Source organism: Quercus robur, chromosome 6, assembly GCF_932294415.1.
Source record: "Quercus robur chromosome 6, dhQueRobu3.1, whole genome shotgun sequence".
NCBI lineage: Eukaryota > Viridiplantae > Streptophyta > Magnoliopsida > Fagales > Fagaceae > Quercus > Quercus robur.
In genome coordinates, this window is record NC_065539.1 from 24,952,168 (window position 1) to 24,977,642 (window position 25,475).

Sequence of the window (25,475 nt, forward strand, 5' to 3'; positions counted from 1 at the left end):
ATCTAAAATATTTTATGAACCATTATAAAAATATTATTTAAACCCATAAAAAAAAAAAACTCAAATACAAATAATTTTATCATGATTTATAAAAAAGAAAAGAAAAGAGAGTAGAGTAGGAAGATTAGAAAAACATATCCCACGGAGCCCACAAAGCGAACCAGGCTGACGAATGAATGATGAGGGACGAAGATGATGGTAAAAATTCAAAATTTAAAATCTCTTGACAATGGGGAATTGGAATTCCTAAAATATGCTTTTACGTTACACATTTTTACTCCCTTGTTGGAGGGAAATTGAAGGAAGGAACCTCCACCCCCACCCCCACGTCAGTGCACGTTAGCAGCATTTATTTATTTTTGTTCACTATTTCCTTTTAACTTTTTATTCTTTCTGATCTGATCTGATGCTTGCTTCTACTACTACTTGTAAATAATAGTAATTTCCCAACAAAAATAAAATAAAATATGAAATAAGTAAATTAATATCACCAATCCCCATTCATTATTCACCACCTTCTTCCTTTCTTTCCCTTTTCAATTCAACAAGCAAAGCAAAGGCCCAGCACAACGACGACCTTGCATCACCGCAGTAACTAGCACCAATACGACGTCGTTCACTCATTCCACCTGTTTTCAAATTCCCTCTCTTCTATTCGTATCTCTACTCTCCAGAATCCGATTCGACTCTCTCTCTCTCCCTCCCTCTCCGCGTAAGCAAATCTCTCTCTCTAGAAACTTCATTTCTTTGATGTTTCTGCTCTGATTCGCTTGTGATTAGTTTTATATGTGTTTGTGAGTATTAGGAACCTAGGGTTTCTGGATTTGAGGTGTGGTTGTTGTGTTAGGGTTTTTTTTTTTTTTTTTTTGTTTAAAAAAAAATGATAATTGTAGATTGAGAAAAACGAAATGGTGAGACTTCTAGGACTGAGTCTACGAGACTCCGATGAGTCTCCGCGTGAGATTACGATCACCTCCCAAATCAACCGGGCGAGTGAGTCCGGCGAGAACGGCTGGCTCATTCGCTTCTTCGACTCCGCGTTTTTCTGCGAATGGATCGCGGTTAGCTATTTGTACAAGCATGATCACCCCGGGGTTCGCGATTACCTCTGTAATAGAATGTACACTCTGCCATTACCCGGTATCGAGAGCTATTTGTTTCAAGTTTGTTACCTCATGGTGCACAAGCCCAGCCCCTCTTTGGATAAGTTTGTGATCGATATATGCTCCAAATCCTTGAAGATTGCTTTGAAGGTGCATTGGTTTTTGATGGCCGAGATTGAGGATTCAGATGATAATGAAGGGATTAGTAGGATTCAGGAGAAGTGTCAGCTTGCAGCCACTTTGATGGGTGAGTGGCCTCCTTTGATTCGGCCTCTAACTGTCACATCTTCCAGCCCTGGAAGTAAAAGTCAAGTCTTGAATAAGTTGTTATCATCCAAACAGCGCTTGTTGTCACTAACATCTTCACCGCCCACCCAAAAGCCTCTATCTATATCTCTATCCTTCTCCCCTTCTTCGGGAAGCAATTTGCAAGAGGATGGTAGTCACTTGTCTTCTGAGGAGAACAACATTTTGAAGAAGTTTATTCCAAGTCCAAAGGTTCGAGATGCATTGTTGTTTAGGAAGTCCGCTGAGAAGTCCACTGAGAAAGACGAGGATGAGTCGGAAAAGGACGGGTTCTTTAGAAGGCTTTTAAGGGACAGTAGTAGAGGTGAGGATGAGGGGGGCTCAAGGGTTCGAGATGTGTTGCTTTTTAGGAAGTCCTCAGAGAAGGATGATGATGACTCTGAAAAGGATGGGTTTTTTAAGAGGCTTTTGAGGGATAGTAGAGGCGAGGATGAGGATTTGACATCGAGCTCAGACGGGTTTTTTAAGAGGTTGTTTCGGGATAGCAAGAATGATGCTGAGGATAAATCAGTTTCTAAATCAGTTGAAGATGATGAAAAAGAAGGATTCTTTCGTAAGCTTTTCAAAGATAAGTCTGAGGACAAGAAGGACGGGAGTGAGAGGAAGGAGGATGAAGATATGGTCAACTCTGAAGAAAAATCTTCAAAATCTGTTGAAGATGATGAAAAAGAGGGGTTTTTCCGGAAACTATTTAAAGATAAGGAAAAGAAAGATGAAGATATGGTGAACTCCGAAGAGAAAAGTTCAAGATCTGTTGATGATGATGAAAAAGAGGGCTTCTTCCGGAAACTATTTAAAGATAAATCTGAGGACAAGAAAGATGAAGATACGGCGAATTCTGAAGAGAAAAGTTCAAAATCAGTCGATGATGATGAAAAAGAAGGGTTTTTCCGGAAATTCTTTAAAGATAAATTTGATGACAAGAAAGATGCACATGATAAAACTGATGAGGGGAGTGCAAATGCTGAGGAAGATGAGCCTTCTGACTTTTCATTGTTCCGAAGAGTGTTTCGTGTGCACCCAGAAGATTCCAAAAGTACTGCAGCAAATGAAAACAACAACGTCGGTAGCTTGTTTGAAAGTAGTCCAGGAACTGAGAATTTTTTCCGCAAGTTGTTTAGGGATCGTGACCGTTCAGTTGAGGACTCGGAGCTGTTTGGTTCAAAGAAGCACAAAGAGGTCAGTTTAGAATTGGTTTTGTTTTTGTTAATTTGTAAGCATGACCTTCACTTTCCAGCACTCTTATCTTTCCAAATTATGTTTTGGCATCAGAATAGAAGATATGTTTCCCTTTTTGGTTTTATCAGATTCTGTAGTTGTAGAATGTTATCTGAACATTTGATGATTGACACTCTTTAATGTTTGTGTGCAGTCTACTAGGTTCTTCAATTCATGTGGAATTCCCAATTATACTTTCTATTGTGTGTGTAGTATATGAAAGCTAGTATTATCACATGTACTCTAGTTTTTGACACATTTTTCCAATTTTCAGGCCAGGCTATTAATAAAGTTTCAGAATAGATCATGAAAGTAATTGCAGAATGTAAATTTGCTAGTTTTGTAGATGTCCCCAATGGGAAGGTTGTTCTACTAGCAACATACTGTGTACATTGCAGTTGCCACCTTTCAAATTTCCATCTGCCATTGTTGGTTTATTTATTCATTTTTGGTTTGCGTTGGCACATTGACTCTTGAATGTCATGTCTTAGCCGGGATAAATAATTTAGCACTAGAAAGTAGGCTTAGATTTGCAACTTGAAATATGGTAATGATCCAAGTAGTTGAGTTTGAGTTGGCTTAGCAAATGATTAGTGGGAGTGTAGTAAGTTTGTCTACAAGAAAATTTGTGAATTGTAAAATGCAGATAGGATTATGAGACTCAAATCTGTTACAATGCAATTGATAGCTGTAGGAATGGAATAGGGATGGTAGTAAATAAATAAAATGAAAAAAAAGGGCAAAAGTTTTAAACTGTAGCTATTTCTTGAAAAGGATATGGTATCATAAACATAAGCTTGTATTATGCCAAAAAATGTGTTCAATATCTTTTAGCTCATGTTTGTTTGAAGTTCGACCAAATGAATGTATTAAGGACTATTATAAGGTGGTGTTGATAATATTCAACTAATATATCAACACTAGGACGAGCCGTGAAACCCGGACGTCTTGGGTTCGAGCAGCCATGCGTGCACTTGCTAGAAACTCCTTGCCGACGGCATGTGCACCCTAGGATTAGTCAGGGCTTTGCTCTGGACACCTGGTGCCAATCAAAAAAAAAAATAATAATAATATAGGGACAGAGAGAATAGGTATTTCCTATTTTTCAATGAAATTTGATTACTTATAAAAAAGTGAGAGAGGATATTTAGAGTAGCCATGACATCTATTTCCACTGCACTCCAGCATTTTTGAAAAAAAGCCATAGTGAAACCGTCAAGACTTGGGGCTTTATCACCATTCATCTCATGAAGAACCTTTACCACTTCCTCCTTAGAAAAATCCCTCTCTAATTCAAGTTGCGCATCCTCCTCAATTCTAGCAAACTCTAAACCATCCATAGAAGGGCGCCAAGTATCTGACTCAGTGTACAAACTCTGATAAAAATCGACCGCCTTAGACCGCACCTCTTCCTCATCCTCATAAAGGACACCATCCACCTCTATACCTCGAATATGATTAGTTCTTCTATGGGAATTAGCAACACGATGAAAGAAGTGAGTATTATTGTCCCCCTCCTTCACAAATAAAATCCGGGACTTTTGTCTCCAAGAAATCTCCTCCAAAGAGGCAAGGTGAGCAATCTTACCTTTAATCTGAATATGACGAGTTTGATTATCCTGAGAAAGACCAGACAATTCCTCCCTAGCATCCAAACCCTGCAATTCAGATAAAAGACATTTCTTCCTAAAGGCCAGTTCCCCAAAATCCTCCTTATTCCACTTTTTCAAGTCCTCTTTAAGAGCTTTTAATTTACGGGCCAAAATGAAACTAGGAGAACCCGAAAAGCAATACCCATTCCACCATTGTTGAACCCTCTCTACAAAACCCTCTTCTTTCAACCACATATTCTCGAACTTAAAGGCACTCCGACCTTTATTGACATTACCCACCACCACCACCAAAAGAGGGCAATGATCAGAAACTACACGAGGGAGTACCCTTTGAGACACGTTTCCAAAGTGATCTACCCAATCCACCGATGCCAAGGTTCTATCAATTCTTGACATACAAACTGACCCCAAATCTAAACCAAGTAAACGAAGCCCCTTCAAGGGATAAGTCCACAAGGTATAGGGTTTGAATGGTCTCTGAATGCTTCTTTCCTTTCTCTGATTCCCAAAAAAAAAAATAATGCTTTAAATATCAAAGATTTTAGGCCTATTAGCCTAGTGGGCAGTGTGTATAAGCTGTTGTCTAAGGTTTTAGCTAACAGATTGAGGCGGGTGATGGATAAACTTATTTTGGAATCACAAAATTCTTTTGTTGGTGGCAGACAGATTTTGGATTTAGTGCTTATTGCTAATGAATGTTTAGACAGTAGACTGAAATGTCGTACTCCGGGGGTGGTGTGTAAGTTAGACATTGAGAAAGCTTATGATCATGTTGGGATGCTTTGTTTTATCTGTTGGAGAGGATGGGCTTTGGAGATAGATGGAGGAGATGGCTAAAGACTTGTGTCTCTACTGTTCGCTTCTCGGTTCTGGTTAATGGATCTCTTGCTGGTTTCTTTGGTAGCTTTAGAGGTCTCAGACAATGCGATCCTTTGTCTCCCCTTCTTTTTCTGTTGATCATGGAGGTTTTAAGTCGTATTCTGAAGAAAACTGAGGAAGGGGGTTTCATTCAGGTTTTTCATGTGGGCCCTGTTAATTCTACTGGTATCCGTGTTTCTCACCTTCTATTTGCTGATGATACCATTTTTTTCTGTGATGCCTCTAGAGAGCAGATTCTTTCTATTAGGCTGGTTTTGACTTGTTTTCAAGTTTTTATCGGTTTGAAGGTGAAAGTAGGGAAAAGTGAAATTGTCCCTATTGGGTGTAACATTCAGCCTTTGGCTAATATCCTTCAGTGCAGGGTGGACAGTTTGCTTATGATTTACTTGGGTATGCCATTGGGTACTTTGTACAAAACAGCCTCTATTTGGAATCCAATCCTTGAGAGAATGGAAAAGAAGCTTTCAGGTTGGAAGTGGCTTTATTTGTCAAAGGGTGGTAGACTTACCTTGCTAAAGAGTACCCTTGCAAGTCTCCCGACGTATTACCTCTCCCTTTTTACTATCCCTAAAGTTGTGGCGTCTAGATTGGAAAGCATTTAAAGGAACTTTTTGTGGGGTTCATCAATTGAGTGTTTCAAATATCTATTGATGGCTTGGGAAAAGGTTTGCTTACCGTGTGAATTGGGTGGTTTAGGTATTCGGAAGCTGGTGCCTTATACAGGCCCTATTAGGGAAATGGCTTTGGAGGTATGGCCATGAAACCTCGCATCTGTGGCGTGGGGTCATTGCCATGAAATATGGGGAAGGAATAGGGGGTTGGAGCACTGGAGCTTGTAGTAGGGCTCATGGTTGTGGGTTATGGCAGAGTTTTAGTGAAGGGTGGGAAATTTTTGCTAAGCATGTCTCTTTTGCAGTGGGGGATGGTTCTTGTATTCTTTTTTGGCATTATTAGTGGACTGGTGATGTTCCTCTCAAAATTATTTATCCTCAATTATTTTTGTGTTCAGCTAATAAGGAGGCTTGTATTTCTGAGGTGTTAAGCCCTCCAGTGGGTGATAATGACAGAGTGTGGAGCTTAAGTTTTCACAGGGACTTTAATGATTGGGAGTTGGCGGCTTCCTACTCCTTTCTTAATTTCATCCAAACCCGTCTTCCTAGGGATGGAGGGTGTGACAGGCTTTGTTGGGATCTTAATGGCAGTGGGAAGTTTGATACTCGGTCCTTTTATCATAAGATTCGGAATGTAGCTCCTTCCACTTTCCCTTGGAAAGGAATTTGGAAAGTTAAGGTTCCTAAAAGGGTGGCTTTTTTTATGTGGACAGCAGCCCATGGTCAGATTCTAACTTTGGATAATCTTATGTTTGGTGGTCGCCCTTTGGCAAATCGTTGTTGTTTGTGTTGTAGCAACGTGGAATCTGTGGATCACCTGTTATTGTTTTGTCCAATAGCTCATGCTTTGTGGATATATATGCTTCAGTTGTTTGGGATTGAATGGGTCATGCCAGGTTCAGTTGTGGGCTTATTATTTTGCTGGTATCATTGGCTGGGGAGGCATAGCTCTGATATTGGGGATTTGGTTCCAGGTTGTTTAATGTGGGCTATTTGGATTGAACGGAATCAGAAGCCCCAGTAATTTTAAAACATCAATAAGCCCAAGCCCCACAGATTAGGGTCTTCACCTTTTCTCTTGACGCCCAGAATTGAATTTCTCTCTTTCGCCGAAAAAATTGTCCCAAACAAGCGAACCTCGTCCACAACCTCTGATCCTCTGACAAAGTACGAACCATCTTAGCAAGGCTACAACTCAAATCACTCGTAAGATTCAGGTTCGTTTGCATATCCTGGGACTCCTCTATCACTAGTCCTAAAAACATTTAAAAAAACATTTGAAAGGTCTAAGATCAGCATATTAAAAACAAGAAGGGGGTCAAATTCTAAGCTGTTGAATGTACTGACCCACTCCACCAAGATGTAAGATGGGTTACATTCTAGTCAATTGGCAGGTCTCGGGGGCCAGGGCCTTGAGACATACAATTTCCTTTATAGTTGAAGCTAGATTCTAATTTTACAAGACAAATTTCATATATATGGAAAGATTAAGTGATGAAAGCTTGCCTTATAAAATGCTTCATACTTCAAAGTGAACTTTAAATAAATAATAGATCAATGGCAACTTCCGAAAAATAATGTAATCCGATGAGGCGATGTTTTATATCAAATGTTCACAATAACAAGTGAGGAGTTTAACACATCAAAGTGCAAACCTTAGCAAAGTAGTTCATTCATTACTGTTTGATTTACTTTTCTTCATAATTTTTTTTTTTCTTTCGAGGGGAACCAAAAGAAAACATAAAACTTCTTCACTAACCGGAATGGGTCGTAGGTGCAACTAGCACGTACAACTTAGTCGGACAACATTTCTTGATCATCCAATGGTGCCACGATTGAGTTATCTGAGGGTGAGCTGCCTCCTTTACACACTGAATTTCCATCCTCAGTTTTGGTGTCAACACTTAAAATTACTGGGGCTTCTGATTCTGGTGTTAAAAGTAGGATCCTACTACTCATCTTGACTATTCAACATACAGGATCTTGTATTCATGCATATAGAGTACCAATAACAATTTTGTAAAAACCTAGTTAGCCTCTAACTAAGGTCTGTCTCTCTCATGATAAGTGGTAAAATTTTATTAAAAATGAGTACATCTCTAGTATACTAGGACTATCCAGGTGCCCACCAAAGGAGTAACATCTAAAATTTCATAGCTCTAGATGATCATAAAAGAAGTACACTCTAGACTCCCAATATCCTTTAGCCATTCAAACAAAGATATCAAAAAAAAAAAAAAACTCAAGTTAGGCTCTGAAGTCTCCACTTTTTTGAATGTCCTAGAGTTCTGTTTCATCCATAAACTCCACATAAAGCGTAATGGAATAGCATTCCATACGTGGAATTCTGATGTTTCTTCACTCCTCTTTTCCCAACATGCTAAAAGATCCTTCACCAAGCTTGGCATTATTCAATGAACTCCAAACAAGGCAAAAACTACTGACCAATGCTCCCTAACTATGACATAATGTAAAAAAAGATTGATTGTCTCCCCAGTAGACTTACACATACAACTTATTAACATGGTAATGCCGTGTCTATGAAGGTTATCCATAGTCAAGATTATAGCATGAATTGATGGTCAAACAAAGAAAGCTACCTTCCTTGGAGTCTACTGTACATATTTGCCTTCCTAGAAAATCTGATTTAGTATCCCCCTTTAACACCAATAGTATGATTTGACATTATGCCTTCCTAGAAAATCTGATTTAGTATCCCCCTTTAACACCAATAGTATGATTTGACATTAGACTTCCTGTTCATGGATAATGACAAACCCATTTTCTCCCTATGTCTCCCAGTTATTTGGGTCTTATAAAGGACCTTAAAAGAATTTCTCAGACATATTCTAACTCGCAATCTTGCAAAGCATGAGAGGACATTGACACCAAGAGTTTTTCCACGGATTCTAATCCCCAAGGAGTAGATAATTAATTGGTTGTGTTAAATTATTGATTGTTTCAAAAGCTTAAACTATTGGGAGATGGTGAATTTCTTTATTTAATCTAACACCCCCCTTCACATGGGCCACCGGAGCTGCCATTGAGTGGGGGCTTAACACGTGGAAATTTAAATGGGAGGTGAGGTGGTGACAAGGGATTGAACCTAGGACCTCTTACATTGATACTATGTCAAATTACTGATTGTCCCAAAAGCGTAAGCTGTTAGAAAATAGTGAATTTACTTATTTAACCATAGTTTCAATACTCCCCTTCACATGTGGGCCTAAACTCCCTCTTAATAAGTGGAGCCCAACACCTGAGATTATAACATTCTAAATAGGAGGAGGTTGAGTGATAGAACTCAGGATCTCTTGCTCTGATAACACGTCAAATTATTGATTGTCCCAAAATTTTAAGCTTAAGCTTTTGGGATAATCAGTGATTTAAGAGGCTGGGGACTACACCTTTTAAAAGGGAGGTCACTAGTTTGAATCTTCCTTTCCCTCTTCCTTTTAGGCTCTATTTGGTTGGGAGGATAAAAAAGTGGGAAGATAGATGATATTTTAGTTTTCCATGATGTGTGTTTGGTAGAGAGGATGAAAAAGTAGAAGGGGAAAAAAATTAAATTACTATTATACCCTTATGGAAATTAAATTAGAATAGATTAGGGGCTGCTCCTGTCTTTTTAGTTCTTTTTTCCTTTGTTCACTACCGTAAACCCTTTGTGTTTTTCTTGCTACTCTTTTATTAATAATATTCTCTTCTTACTTATCCAAAAAAAAAAAAAAAAAAAACAATAGGATAATAGGGATAATGTTATAATTTCACGTTCATGGCCATTTTCTCTACCCTTTTTTCCTCAATTTGTAGAGAAAAAGAATGGTTGGCCTGGGTGGAAAATCCCCGACCTTACTATTTTCCATCCTCTTTTCTCTCTAACTAAACAGGAGAAAAGCCCCTTTTGCTGTCCATTTTTCTTCCTCCTTTTTCCATCCTTCCCCTTTTCACCTCAATCAAACATATAGTAGGGCCAAAACTAAGTTATCCAAAAAAAAAAAGGGAAAAACCCTCTACATATGTTCCCATATATGGTAGTACCTTTATTCACTGCAATGCAAATTAAATTGAGGAAAAAAAGACTTCAAAGGCATATCATCACACCAAATATCATGAAAAGATTTAATAAAAGAAAAAAAAAATCCCACTCCATTCTCAACAAAAATCTTGTATGCTTCAAAAATCTCTCCCACCCGCCTCTCACATGTTTCCACATGTACACCCCATGAGCTCCTGTGACCTCCACTGAATGCCAGTGACCCCTCATCTCTTTGTATTTTAGTCCCCCCCCAACCCTTCTCCAAAGAGAATCCCTGCCCATAGTGGAGCAACCATAACCATTTCCCCATGGAAGCTTGATTAAAATGCCAAGCTTCCAAATACCTAACCCTCCAGATTTAATAGGGAACAAACTATGTCCCGATTAGCAAGATGAAGTTTATCCATTAGCTTGCTCTCTCTTAGCTACTCCCTATAGCCTCTTGTTTAGGAGCGCCTGTTTGCGATCCTTAGAAGATGATTAGATTAATTTATCAGCGAAGTAACTTAGGCAGAACTGCAGTCAGTCATGAAATGTTTTGCCAATTATACTTGCCAGTTAGTTTTCCCCCCTTAAATTTAATTGATATGTAGATAACATGATGAGGATCATGGATGAAAGGTTTTGATATGGTGACATTTTCCTTGATTTAGTTTGTTGAGAGAACCGTGGGTTGACCTAAGTGGTTTGTTAGAGAGATGCTTACTTGCACACACATTGATTAATTGATTTGCCATTCTCTTAATTTGGCAGAAGTGTCCTCATGAGTCATTGGACTTCGTGCATTCATTATGTGAGACATCATATGGCTTGGTTGATGTATTTCCAATTGAAGATCGCAAAAGTGCTCTCCGTGAGGTTGGCTATGTTTTTTTTTATGCTTTGTCCAGATTACTTACAATACATAAATGCATACATATATGTTGCTTGAATATTTTTCTAATACATTTATTGTGTTTGTCATTTATGTGTTTCTAGTCTCTCACAGATATGAATATGCATGTGGCTGAGGCTCACAATAGTGGAGGTACTTCTTTAATCACTGTAGATTTGAGTTCTGGGATGCTCATCTAGAGATATGGTGCTTTTGAGTATTTTGCTATGTGCAATTATTTAACTAGTGGCATATTATTTTCTATATACTGGTCTGAAAATCTCTGATGAAAATGCCAAGTTAGGTGTTTTAGGAACAGGGGTGTGTTTCTAAAAATGTGCTTTTTTAATGTAAAAGTTCGCATAAATCTTAACTTATGAAAATGACAATAATTTTGAGAAAAGTATGTTCTGCATATAGTTTCTGTTTCTCTATTCCATTTTCTGAAGATGTTGGGAATGCCCGTTTGGAAACAAGTCTAAGACATTTCAGAAAGGGGCAACTTTAGAAGGTTTCTTTATTCTTATTAAAGCATATGCAGAAGTGTTTGGTGTGTTAACTTGTGGATATACAATGCATCTTTCTTCAGATTGATATATAATGTTACTTCAATGAATATATACTCGGGTCTAATTTTTGAGGGGTAGAAACTTCTAATGTCCTTATTACTATTGGGGGGAAAAAGATGATGGGATTCTGCTTTTTAATAAGCTGATGTTTTTGAAGGCACTTTTTTTGATAATGCAACTGTTGTTATGTCCGTCGGCTGTTTCACTTAAATGTTAGCAACTCCCTGCTTTCCGAGGTCCCAGGTGAACATACAATTTCTTCTCTAGTTGCTTGACTGCGATCTAAACTAACAAGGCCAAGGGTGCAGGAATATATTTTTCTTATTACTATGGTCTTAAACTGAAGAGGCAAATTTTTTCTCAAGGTTGAGGCTTGCTAACAAAAAAATTGGCCTTTAGCAAGCTGTGTGTTGTTTTTTTCTTCATGTTCTTTCATGGGGTTTGTTATATTAGGTTGCGTTTGGGATAAGCTTATATTATGCAGCTTCTTTTACTATTTTACTTATTTTTGCTACTATTCATGGGTTCCATTGCACTTTTTGATACTATTCATGGGTCCCACTATACTATTTCAACTAACTTTTAGCTTTATTTACAGTACTTTCAGCAAAAAGTTTTCAGTTTTAGTTAAATAAGCTATTTCCAAACGGACCCTTAATACCCACATGCATAGAAAATTTTGTATCAAAGATTGGAGTTATTTTGTCACTGCTTGTTCTTGATATCCTTTCTGCTTTAACTAATAGGCCTTCACCCTGTGCTTTATTTATCCAAACGAAAGGCCTTCACCCTACACTTTTTCTAGAGCACCATTGATATATGTTTTCCGTTAGCTGGGGTATTTGTTATATAGCTTTTATGTCTTAGTTGAATAATACTGATTTATATTTTTTAGGAGTTTGCTTCCCAATGGGAAAGGGGATGTATCGTGTGCTTCATATACCTGAAGATGAAGCTGTTCTTTTGAATTCTAGGGAAAAGGCACCTTATCTGATATGCGTTGAAGTTTTGAAAAGTGAAGTGCCGAGGTTACAAAATCTAAATGAATTACAATAGTTACTAATTTTTATGGTTACTAGAACAAGAAGCGTTAATGAAGAGATTTTAACTGTTTCATTCTTTGTTTCCTTTTCAAAACTTGTTTTAGCAATACAAAGGACACATCTGGTTCACAAAAGCTTTCTAGAGCGGGAATTCCTCTAGCAAATGGAGATGCATTATTGCCAAAGCCACCTCCTTGGGCTTATCCATTGTGGACTGCCCAGGAGGCTTATCGTAATAGTAATGATAGAATGTCAAGGTCAACTGCTCAAGCAATTGATCAGGCAATGACGCATAAGTCAGATGCAAAAACGAAGTTTATTAATGTGAGTCTTACTTTAGAGAAGCGATCGCCCATCCAGTTACAGAGCATTGAACACAGTGGCATCCATTGTGCTAGTCTGCAGTGTACTTCAGCTTCTGCCAGTATTTTGTCAAGTAGTTGTCAATGTGATGAATCTGTAACTCATACATCAAGAGCAGCACATAATAGTGATTTGGAGTGGGTAAGGGTAGTGCTGACAGCAGATCCAGGAGTTAGAATGGAAGACATTGAGGATCAAGGACCACCACGTCGGAAGGAACACCGCCGTGTTCCAAGTACAGTAGCTATAGAGGCAGTAAAGGTGGGCCCTTCACTTAGCGTTCTTACAAATGTTGCATTAGTCACCATCTTTGTAGTGTTACTTCGATCTATTGATGTCAGTTAATGCATACTTTGCTTGCACTCCCCCATGCTGATTTCTTTATATGAATTTCTTATTACAAAAAGAAAGTGTTCTATCAGTTGATTTTGTTTACTCCAATTAGTAATTTTATAGTGAATGTCATCTTTTATTAGTTCATCTAACTGTTTAGTACAACACAGGCCACTGGTTGAATGATTACTGATCATCTTTTTTTATTGCAAGTGTTAAACAAGAGGTAGGGCTTAAGGTCAGCCAGTCAGGACTTTGTGGCTTTTGGGGTTGGGGGTCTCAGGGTTCCCTTAGTTGAAGCTTTTAGACTTGGGAAACAATTTTTTGGGCATGTTCTATGGGAAATATATACAGAATCTTCCCTGAATTTCATAGGTTTGAAATTTTTATGAAAATTTCTTTCATGGATTATGATCTGGATGCTCTTTAGCTAGGTGGATTTAGTATGTTTATGATACACCAATGATGCGTGGGTTTTTCTGTTAAGGTCTGATGCCTCAGATGTGTAATGACATGCTCTCAGACAATATTTTGATTGCTTTTTATATAGACCAAAGTTCATATTTGTGATATAAGAAAATCTAACTTTGCATCAATTAGAATCTTGTTTGTAGAATAGATGGATCCATTTTTCTTATATGGTTGCCTTGGGGACAAAGTTTATGTTGAAGTCAATTTGGATGCAAAAATTATGCACTGATTGGTAACAAGTGTGATTTGGAAAAACAAGATAGTTCCAGTACTTGAAATGATAGCTGTATTTCTATCAATCATTAAAAAAAGAAAAAAAATAGACATTTAATACATAAATATGCTAGTTATAATAAGATGCTCATATGTGTGAATTTGTGCTGTTTAAAGTTGTCATGCTGTTAAAATTTCAAGTTCAATAAAGGGTAATATTCTTGTTGGTGAATGATTGGGCCTTTATTTCTTGAAATTAGTTTCCTTCTATGTCTCTTTCATGCTAGTATATTTTTAGATGTTAATGGATTTTGAACTTTTCTGCAGGCTGCTGCAGCCAAAGGAGAAGCACCACCTGGGCTCCCTCTCAAAGGAGCTGGTCAAGATTCAACAGATGCACAACCAAGGGTGAGCACTTATGATAATTGATTATTTTGTACACTCTGTTTTAGTGTGGAAATTTAGAATCTTATATCTAACATTTTCCAAATTGCTCAACAGTTTAATGGGAGTTCTCCCAAGGCCAGTGATGCCTTATCTGGTGAACTTTGGGAGGTAAAAAAAGAAAGGATACGCAGAGCTTCAGTTCATGGAAATTTACCTGGTTGGGATTTGCGCTCTGTAAGTTCTGTTTATTAAACCTTAAAAAAACAAAAGCGGATGTAGTGATTTTGAGCAATGTTAACTAGAAAATTGATTTTTAAAAAAAAGGTCTTCACCTATGGATTTTATTACCTGGGGGGGGGGGGGGGGGGGTGAACAAAATTGTCACCAAAACAATGTACCTTCTTTGCTGTTGGATGTTGATTATTTTGAAAAAGTTACAAAACTACTACCTCTTGTTACAGTAAATTATCTAAAACTACTACCCCTTGTGTATGTGTTTGATTCTTGCTTCAGTATGTTCAGCATTATTAGGAGAATCAGCGGTTGTTGGACATGTGGAAAGTTTTCTTGTGTCTGCCTTTTGGCTGTATGTCATTTTTAATTCATGACGGTTGCGGTGTTTGGTTTCATGTCTGTTACTGTATAGCTGTCATGTCTTGGACTCTGTATATATGTTCTATATGTCCTGTGGTGGTCATTATACTGCCTTTGACACTAATGACAATTTCTTTTTCTTGCTTTTCACTTAGGTTATTGTGAAGAGTGGTGATGATTGTAGGCAAGAGCATCTTGCCGTGCAACTTATTTCGCACTTTTATGGTAGGCGTCCTTTCTTTAATTATTATATATATATATATATATATAATTTCATCTTATGTGTAGGTCTTTGTCTTGTTACTTGATTCCATCTTTATCTGGTTAGTCCTCTTAGAACCGTTGTTCTTTATATCTGTAGTTTTTTTTTTAATCTGTTGTTTATTGAGTTCAAGTAAGATATACCATTAAAATATGGAATTGCATATTGCTTCTGCAAGTCAAATTAAAATGTGTGCTAAAATAATGTAAGAATTAGATTTTTTTGGGTGACATTGTTGCTTTGTATAATGACTGGAAAAACATGGTGCTCAATGTTTGCCATTTCATTTAGGATTTGTTTGGTTGGAGGGATGGAAAAGTGGGAGGAGAGAAAATGGGGAAGGGATCGAAAGGTGGGAGGATAGAAGAGATTTAGTTTTCTATCATATGTATTTGGTTGGGAGGATGAAAAAGTGGAGAGATGAAAAACTCATTTATTTGGTTGAGAAAAGCAAGAGGATGCAAAAATGTAGTTTGTATGAATATACTCTTATGCCCCAATTACATAGTATATAAGAAATAATTGGACACATTATGACAGTGACACAATATAATTATTACTTTATTTAACTTATTTCTCTTTATATATATATATATATAATGTGATTAATTAAATTGGTTAAAATAAATATTAAAAAAAAATCCCAAATGAATTGTGGAGAACATTGGTAAAAGGAAAAAAAATGTTGGTAATTTGCTCACGTAGATTTTGGTTGACAAAGACGAAAAAAAAAAAGGAAAAAAGAAGTTAAAGTTAACTATAATAGGATAGAAGCAAGGCTGGACAAAAGAAGAAGAAGAAAAAAAAGAAGAAGAAGAGAAAGGTTGGCTGGAAGTGAAACTCAATGTGAAAAGGGGGCAAAATTGTCCTTTGCAATAAAGCCTTCTTTTCTCTCCCATTTTCTCTCCAAATTGGAGAGATTGGTTTTTGGTGGGCCTGGGGAGAAAGCGACCGGACCCCACCAATATTCCATCCTCTCCTCTCTCTAACCAAACACCCACAGAAATAACTTTTTCTCCCATTTTTTCCGTCTTTCCTAAAATCTCTCCAACCAAATGGACCCTTATGGTTGGATGGAGATGTGATACTCTTGAGCCTATAATTTGTTGCCCTTGAGGCCAATAGTTTTGAAGTTTGCACCAAAGGGCATCTCCTTTCATCAAACAATGGATGGCGAATGGGGTCAATCACATATGGGTGTGTGAACTGTATTTGCTTATCAAAAATAGATACAAGGCCTTTGAGTCAATGGGAGAATCTTTATTAGATTTAATTATTTTTATTTGCATGGTCTAATTGATGTTCCTTCAATTAAAAGTTTTTGGTTCTCAGAACTGTGAATGTCTGTGTCATGGTGTGATTAGTTTGGGTTGAGTTTATTAAAGTGGGTATGCTAGTCATATTACTACAGTTTGCATTGCTAGCAGTCTGACGTTTCTTCCTTGTTTAAAATAAATAAATAAAGAATTTGCAATATTAGTCTTAAAGGTGGATTGTTACTTTCCTTTTGAATACAAGTTGTTCTGTACTTTAATTCCCAGGCATGTTATTTTGGCTATGTTGGTTATTAGGTATAGCAGAAGTACCTCTAGCGTAGGGTTTATTTGAAAGTTGTAGCTTTTCCTAGTTGGTAAAGTCTCTTAGATACCGCTGACCAATTGCGGGAGGAGTTTATGAGATATGGGAGGATTACCAAATGTTGGGGAAATCCATAGGCTCAATTATTCAACCCCCCCCCCCCCCCCCCCCCCCCCCCCCCCCCCCCCCCCCCCCCCCCCCCCCCCCCCCCCCCCCCCCCCCCCCCCCCCCCCCCCCCCCCCCCCCCCCCCCCCCCCCCCCCCCTCCTTCAAAATAAAAAAGAGTCTTTTAAAAGCAAAGAGTAAAGGAAAAAGGAAAGAAAATGAAAAATGTATGTATTAATGTTAGTGTCTGTGAAATGTGCTGTCTGTGTAATCAATGTTCCCCAGATAAAATGAAACCCCCTTCTGCTTTTCTTCTCTTCATTTGTTTCCTTAGTAGAAAATTGATAACACTTTTCATTCTATGAGAAAATGTGTCCAGTTCATGTTAGTTCTATAGTGTTGTGAATTGTGATTAATAACCTAACATATGCTTTTTCTAATAATTGCCAGTCTACACATAGCTAACCTCCGATTGCATTAGTGTCTGAATGATTCTACTATTACTTATGGCATCTCTAAGCCCCTTTATCTTGTTTATTGCAAGCAACTATTCATTTTATGCAACTGTTGACCCTTAATTGTGACCAAATGCACCCAAAAGTGCATTTTACTTTCTTCTGTTGACAGTACATTAACACAAATGCCTATGACTCAATAAGTCAACATAATGAACAAGCTGTATCTAAATTTGACTCTCTAATACCACATAGTTTGCTGGGTCTTGTACTATCACGCTTATCTGATTTATAGTAAAAAACTGTTTCTGTCATCGTTTTGTACATGTGGCTGACCTTGGCTAGTCTATTAAGGATCTATGGCCGACCCCAAAATTTTGGGACCAAGGCTGGTTGTGGTTTTTTCTCTCATTGTTTTACCAGTTAGTTGAAGCTTGTAATCATTGGATTTTGATGCCAGATATATTCCAAGAAGCTGGTCTCCCTCTCTGGTTGAGACCTTATGAAGTTCTAGTTACTTCTTCTTACACAGCTCTGATTGAGACTATTCCAGATACGGTAATCCTGTACATTCATGCTTTTTAAGTGAATTGCAATTTAAGTTCCAGGCTATCTCCAAATTAATGTCTTTGCTATTTTTAGGCTTCACTTCATTCTATAAAGAGTAGATATCCTGACATCACGAGTTTGCGTGAATTTTTCATCGCCAAGTATGAAGAAAATTCTCCGAGTTTTAAGCTTGCCCAGGTAATTTACAGTTGTAATTATATAGGTATCCTTCAGGTGGTGTTATCTTTAGGAAATTTACTCATTCCCATGTTTTAAGAGCTTTTTAACATGAGGGGGTGTATCAGTACTAAAACAAAGTTAGGCTGTAAATGGGCTTAATATTGACTTGAATGAAGTCCTGCCCTTCCCTCCTTTTGCTTAGAAGTTTTGTTGGTAGTATAGTTATGGTGCAGATGTGATATATCTTTAAAAAAAGAAAAGAAAGAATTACTTAAATTAGGATTTTTTTATTATAATATTTTCTAAAAAAAGAGGTAGTTAGAGAGAGAGAGAGGTGTATGTGAATGTGTACAGACACGCATTTATACTTATATGCGCAAGTATGTATATGAACGAATTATACCTTATTGGTGTTATTTTTGGTGGAAGGCTGGAAGTGGAGAGAGAGAGAGAGAGTTATATACACGTATGTATGTAAAATAGGGATACCTTACTGGTGTTGTTTTTGTTAGAAGGCAGGAAATGGAGATATAAGGAATGTAGGAGTCTTTTAGCATGGGGCACTGGACTTTTTTCTTTTGATGTTGAGAAGTGATTAGAGCAGATAACTATATGTTTGAGGGTGATAGGGTATGTTGAGCCAGTGTTGGTAAAAGCATCAAGCGCACTTAAGCGCATAGGCCTCTTGGAGGCTAAGTGCGAAATGCAAGTGCACGCTTGATTGAAGTAAAGCACACAATTTTCAAATTTAATATCTAACAACATTTAATAAAAATATTTGTAACATATAATAAAAATATATATAAAAACTCAAAATTTGTATATTTTTTACCTATTAGGTAAGTGCAATTGTATAACTTGTCTCCTTTTTCATACTTTTTTTCTTTGGGCTCGTGTTTGGGGGTGTATGAACTGTACTGCTGTATCTAATTTTTTAGTTTCTATTTGCTTTAGCTCTTGATCTTTTTGTATTTGTTTTCTTGTTCAAAGTGTTCACCATCGTGAACATGATGTTCAATTTTTTCTCAATAAAAGTCTTATTACCTATTAAAAAAAAATTATAATGTTTATTCAAATTTTACTTAACTTATTTCAATTCTTAAACTTTTTATGTAGTAAATTGAAAACAATTATCAATGGAAAATATCATAAAAATCTAGTTGTAGAAAGTTTAAGCCTTGCAATTTATATAATTCTCTTGTACTTTATCAAATACATAACCATGATAGTTGTGATCAAATGATGTATATGGTTGAATGGTTCAATCAAAATATTTCTAAAAGTCGAAGACAAGCACAAGAATGGGAAATTAATCTTTTTTGTATCTTCTGATGTAAAGTGTTAAAAAAAAAAAAAAAAATTGTTTGTGTAGTGCAGCACCTTAAGAATAGTGGTTGTATAATAAATCATTAGTCCATGTTATTCAGTGCAATTAATTTTGATGATCAATATCTTTTTTAGCAATAAAATAAAAAAGCGCACTTCATTAAAAGAGCCTTTTTTTTGGCCAAGAGAAGTGCTGAGACCTTGGGGCTTCAAGCTTTGAGTTTTAAGCTCGCTTTTAACAACATTGGCTTGCAAAATGTCATTTAAAACAATTTTCTGGCTTTTTCTCTTGCAAAATACCAACACTTGGTTGCACTCATGATTTTTGGTGTTTTGTAGTAATTTTCTTTTACTTGTCCAAAAAAGAAAGAAAGAGGGAGCATCCTGGAAAGCTTTATTTTTGGATGAATTTTTTTGATTCCTCATTTGATTGACTCATTTAGCTCATTATTACTCTATACAAAAAAACTTTATTTTGAAGGATGAAGAAGTAGAATTGAATTTTTATTTTCAGTTAAAGATTATATCATTCCATTTTTTTTTTCTGCAGAGGAATTTTGTTGAGAGTATGGCTGGATATTCCCTTGTGTGCTACCTTCTGCAGGTATTGTTCTCTCTCTCTCTCACACACACACACGCATACCCCACATAAGTAGGATGCTCATGTGGGAGTTGTTCAGAGTAGCATTCTCAAATTGAAATGATGTGTCATGAATTAGGATACTGATGTTGGAGGTTTTATGTAGGTCTCTTCTGCATTGTGAACTTACAATACTATTTGTGACAGTTGCTATTTATGCTTTGTTTACATGTAATAAACTCTTCTTAAATAATGCGGTGTGAGGAGATAGCTTTTCCACTGCAATGCAATTAATAGATTATGAAGCTATTTATTTTGATAAGTAAATTATTTTCAATGATTTGGAGGGACCGTAGTGTTTAAGATATGATTTTTATTACATGAAGTAGTCTTCATATCAATAAATTTTTTTATTACTTATCAAATTGTTTTTTAGTTGCTTTTAGAAAAGAAACATATTAGATAATTGATCCCTTTGGATGTTGTTTGTAAGGAATTATAGCTTATTGTCTATTTTAAAAATTTTCTACTTAAATATAAAACTATAATTCCCCCACGTTTTTTTTGTTTGCTTAAACTAAGGGATTGATTTATATTGTATACATCATATCTATGCTAAATTGCTAATGCATTGATTTTTAGCCTATAAGTCTTGTTATTTTACCCTACACTGGTTTGCTCAGGGTATAATGGGCAAAAACCCCTAATAGGTATTATATCATATATATTCTTTTGGTTTCAACCTATCGAGCCAGCTCAAATAGCACCTCCTCCCCTCCATGGAGTGTCAACTTGTGGGTTTAAATTCTGTGTGTAGGACTGGACCTCCTCGGCAATTTTATTGATTGCAAAACTAGGAGGCCAACTGGTGGGGACAGCAATTAATCAGAACCCATGGGAGGCAAAAAAATAATTTAAATCAAATCTAAATTGTTCAAAATAGTCTTAGAAGGAGGTAAGGCTTATGGGCTTGCAATTATCAAAAAGGGGGAAAGAATTATGCATCACATGCTGCTAGAGCAAGAAGGAGCACTTCGGCTTCGTTCAACACTTTCAGATTTAATTGTTATGCCCTTGAAACAATTTTTCATCAGAAATTTGAGGGAATTAGGCAAATCTTTTCTAATCCAAAATGCAGTAATGGTTGGGGTCAGTACTTATACATGGTCGTGTTTGAAGGGAAGAGCAACTGCAGTCTGTGGGTTGGTGATTGTACTAGAAGGATGATATGTAGGGGTTGGAAAGGTTTTTAACAATGTGATAAATGATTTAGTGGAGGTCAAATGGCGATTTGTCAGCCAAAGCTCCAAAACTTGACAAGACAATCACATTTGCCCATTGCCATCTTGCCTACCTTCATGATCAAGGGCTCAGTTGCATAACCAATGGCCAGGGATAAGTGGGGAAAGAATAATCAGAGATTGAAGGGGTGAAGCATGGCAAAAGAAATAGAAGACTCAAAAAATGAGCCAACCAGCAACAAATGCATGTCTCTCGTTTAGGGAGAGGAAGCGGAAGTTTTGTGAGAGATTAGACTAAGATAATAGGAACAAGTATGGTAGGAGACATTGTAAGTGAAATAAGGGAGATGCAAATTTTAATATACTAAATCTGAAACTACAACTTGAACTTGAGCCAAATGGGAAATGGAAAGTTAATACAGCACTTTGAATGTATTAATGATATGATCCTGTTATAGATAGACTTTTCTTACATGAGAGAGAGTTGTCTGCTTTGGTGGAGAAAATGTGATACAGAACTATGATGTTGTATATCTATTGATTTTTGAGGCTTCACATTGATATTGTCAATCCTAAGGTTTACAATTGGATCTTAGTAAAATGTGGGTCAGGAAGAAATTTAGAATACAAATTTTCACAAATTGCCATTACACTTAACTCCTTAAATAAAGGAAATGCTGAAGTAACTTCTACCAATAGTTAGACATAATTTACCCTTTCTAAGATGTCAGATGTGTCTTTGTGTTTTTAGGTTTTCCATTGAATTTCTCTTCTGTTCATGAAAATTTCTTATAACATTTTTTATTACGTATTTTTCTCATTTATTTCTTATTGGTAGACTAGTCAGTTGTAATTCTTTGGATGGTACTGAATTGCCATGAATAAGTTTTATTCTTTTATGAGTCTTGTAACAAGTAGCTTGCATCTTGAGAGTGAACAGCAGTATCTGTAATTGTACATACCTTTTACATACAACTCTGTTTGACACTGATGACCAACTGGTCAAATAACAATCGATTATTTTGGACCAAATAATGCCATGCAGAAGTGGTTCCATAAACAGATGATCACCAGCAAAATGTCTCTATTTGCACTTAATGTGCTTGTGCATCCATCCTCTTGGTTTGAAACTTATTAGGTTACAGTGAAGGAATTTCTATAGCATATGCCTGTTTAAGTGGCTTGTTTTGTATCTGCTTCTCATTAGACCATGTCCAGGTGAAGGATCGGCACAATGGCAACCTCTTATTGGATGAAGAAGGTCATATCATACATATTGATTTTGGCTTCATGCTTTCCAATTCACCTGGAGGCGTCAATTTTGAGAGTGCACCTTTTAAATTAACACGTGAACTTCTTGAGGTTAGGTGTTGGTGTTGCGAGACGTACATTTTTTTCCTTATGTTTTTCGTAACAATCTTTGTTGGGCTTATTATTACTATCTTGATTTATTATAAATTTATCTTTTAATTCTGAAGTGATTGGAATCTTGTGATTGTTCTAGGTCATGGATTCTGATGCTGAGGGAGTTCCAAGCGAGTTCTTTGATTATTTTAAGGTTCTGAAAAAAAAAAACTTTTGGGTTTGTTTTTTTAGAAGTCTTCAAATCAGCTTGTCAAATTTTTTAGGGTTATATTTCACTTATGGTCTTTGCCCTTCAAATTCAGGTTTTATGCATTCAAGGCTTTCTTACTTGTCGTAAGCATGCTGAGCGCATTATTCTTCTTGTTGAGATGTTGCAGGTAAAACCAATTTTAGCTTTCTGCACCCCAATATCATCTAATATTTACTTTTGTTTTACAAACCTAGTCTATGTGATTTATGGGCCTAAGGGCTTGCATTTAATGAAGTGTACAATCCTCTGGTGGGTATAGTAGTTTTGTGGATGGTCAGGTTGAAACTCTCCTTTGGCCTGCACCCTAGTTTCACCACCATTCTCCATGTCTGGTTTGGACACAACTCAGACATCTAAGGTTTTCAAGGACTTGTGTACGGATAATGGCATGGAAACAATACCATTTAACTTATAAATTTGAAGGCCACCTCAAATTGGAATGCTCTGATTCATTTTGTTGGCCAACTTTAGATTACACTTCATATACCTGTGTGCATGTAAGTGGGTGGGTTGGTGCATGTGGTGTGAATCGTGTGATCATGCACATGGTGAGATAGAGGGTGTAGATAACTTACTATAAGTGTCTGTATTGATGATGCCTGGTTTACTAAGCTCCTATTCTTCTATGTATGGATCAGGACTCTGGTTTCCCCTGCTTTAAAGGTGGTCCTCGGACAATACAGAACTTAAGAAAACGATACCATTTAAGTTTAACAGAAGAGGTTTGATTTTAATCTGATTACCCTTCTTAACTGTACAACATTTCGTTGCTATTGTTTTCATATTGGTATCTTTTGTGCAGCAATGTGTGTCATTGGTGCTTTCGCTAATAAGCAGCAGCTTAGATGCATGGCGGACAAGGCAGTATGATTATTATCAGAGGGTTTTGAACGGAATATTGTGAAATTGAATCTAATTGATTACATGGATGTTCCATTTGACAAAGCCAGCCCAGTTTAGGCACTTCAAATAAAATTGAATTTCAGTCACTGTGTGATTTGAGGACATTTGGCCGCTGTCGGATGGCTTTGGAGTTTTATTGGAGGCAGAAAGGAGTATGGGGTAGCAATTTATGGCATGCTTTTTCTCAATGCAAGAGATTTGTAACTGTATCGGCAGAAATTCTTTCTCAGAAGTTAAGCATGCAGATTTTACTTCAGCAGGCTTTTTTATTTTTTATTTTTATTTTTTTCCCCTTGTTTCATGTAATATGGAACTCTGCTGGCTGGTGGGCAATTTAACTTGTTTGGAGATGTATAGCCCTCCTACCCACGTCGGGGAGCACACACTGTACAGGATGACTCCACTGGAGAAAACAGATCAGACATGAAATAGCTACAGAGACCATGTTTGCTGGGTGAGATTTTGATTGCTACAGATTTTGCACCAAGTGTTCGGAAGCATCCAACTTGTTTGGGTTCTTTACAACTTCATTTCCATCTGAAGTTATATTCTTCTGATAAGAGCGTAGACAAGATTCAGCATTTGATAGGTGACCTGCTGTTCCTTTTTGGGCGCCACTATTTGCTAGTATCTGTCTTCCTGGAGTTGTTATTCTTCTGTCATTTCATCATGAAGTTACAAGAAAAGTTCTTCTAAGATGGTATATGATTGAATCATGTATAATTGATCCAGTTGTCTTCTACAGTGAAATTTGTTCGGTTGAAACTCTTCAAATATAAAAGAAATTTGTGGCACTGATTTCATCAGTTTTTGTGTCCCTTTATGAGTGGCAATGAGCAAAAGCTGTGCGCATGTATGTACAAGATTATTTTTTGTAAATATAATTTTTGACGTGTTTTTTAATTGTTGCTGAAATCCAAAGGGACACTTTTATAAAATCTTGTTGCTATTACCAGCCCAGGTGCGCTGTTTCCTATGGGATTGTGCATTGTGGATGGAGGTTTAGCAAGTGACACAGACTCAGTGACAGATGCAAGGGGGCCAAAAAAACTGTTATATGGGTAGAGCAGAGGGTTTTCTTTTTTTTTTTTTCTTTTTTTGGCCCTGGAGAACGCAACTCATTCAAAAATTGATATTAGGCTATGAACAGAAATCTGTTTTGTACCTGAAATTACAGTAGAAGTTGCCCGGACTGTGTGAGAAGAACATTTGAAAAAGGTGGTATAAACTGTAGCCTGAGTGGGATGGTTATATACATTATGTTTAAGAGCAGGGTTTTAAAGATTTTATCTAGTAGATCCTTGACTCCCAAAGTACTGAATGAAGGGTAAGGCTGTGGGGGGTTCTAGACTCTAGACACATCATGCATGTAATACTTACCCATAACAAAAAAAGAGAGAAAAAAAAGATCCTTACTCAAAAAATGCAGTTCTATTGAAGTAATGGTGTTAGGGGTGAAATCGGTCAAGCTGAAGGGCAATTTTTCCGCCAAGCCTAAATTTTTTATTTTGCCATATTTGTCAGACATCGAACCGTAGTAAGGAAAATTGAACCAAATTAATTGGTTTTCAATTGGTTCGGGTCGGTCAGTTTTCGGTTTCTTCCAATTTGTTAAAAACCAAACAAGTCAAAGAAAAGAAAACCTATTTCCCTTTGTTTTCCCATATTTTCTCTGCACCCAAATGCCAAGCACTAAGCAAACACAACAAAAATATACTAAAAATCATGTATTTTCAGCAAACAAACAACACAAACAAGTCACAATTAATTAAACAAAAAGGAGAAAATGAGATTCAAAGAACATACCAAAATAAGAGAGAGGTGATAAGGAGGGAGGTAGAGAAAGGCAGGAACGATGGAGAAGGTGAGGAGTGGCGTGACCAAAACAAAAGAGAGAGAAAGGGAGAACAGTGCAGGGTCGAACCTAGGATAAATGCATTCAACTCACGTGTCCTTACCACTATCCTACCAATACAATCTTGGTAAAAATTGTATATATTAATATTCAATATGGTCAGTTTTGGTGCAATTCCATTTTAATATTTTCTGAATCCAAGACCAAACTG

The 25,475-nt window shown here is 36.9% G+C and overlaps 1 protein-coding gene across 1 annotated transcript; it reads left to right on the forward strand.

Annotated features, from left to right (window-relative positions):
* The first annotated feature begins 484 nt into the window (after nucleotides 1-484).
* LOC126690034 (phosphatidylinositol 4-kinase beta 1-like) lies at nucleotides 485-24,312 on the forward strand. The gene is made up of 20 exons (XM_050385176.1): nucleotides 485-2,765; nucleotides 5,041-5,587; nucleotides 5,816-5,868; nucleotides 5,987-6,044; nucleotides 6,129-6,409; nucleotides 10,523-10,627; nucleotides 10,748-10,796; nucleotides 12,108-12,240; nucleotides 12,360-12,879; nucleotides 13,963-14,043; nucleotides 14,137-14,256; nucleotides 14,772-14,841; nucleotides 17,476-17,573; nucleotides 17,658-17,762; nucleotides 19,621-19,674; nucleotides 22,110-22,253; nucleotides 22,396-22,449; nucleotides 22,559-22,633; nucleotides 23,145-23,228; nucleotides 23,309-24,312. The coding sequence occupies exons 1-20, from the start codon at nucleotides 909-911 to the stop codon at nucleotides 23,408-23,410; spliced, it is 4,590 nt and encodes a 1,529-aa protein (XP_050241133.1). The 5' UTR covers nucleotides 485-908; the 3' UTR covers nucleotides 23,411-24,312.
* The last annotated feature ends 1,163 nt before the right edge of the window (nucleotides 24,313-25,475 follow it).

Bases quoted from the DNA above. Each gene is read 5' to 3' on its own strand.
- LOC126690034 (XM_050385176.1), top strand. From the start codon at position 909: ATGGTGAGACTTCTAGGACTGAGTCTACGAGACTCCGATGAGTCTCCG. The intron at 5,869-5,986 runs GTATGGCCATGA...GGGTTATGGCAG, and splicing joins TTAGGGAAATGGCTTTGGAG to AGTTTTAGTGAAGGGTGGGA. The intron at 10,797-12,107 runs GTACTTCTTTAA...TATATTTTTTAG, and splicing joins TGAGGCTCACAATAGTGGAG to GAGTTTGCTTCCCAATGGGA.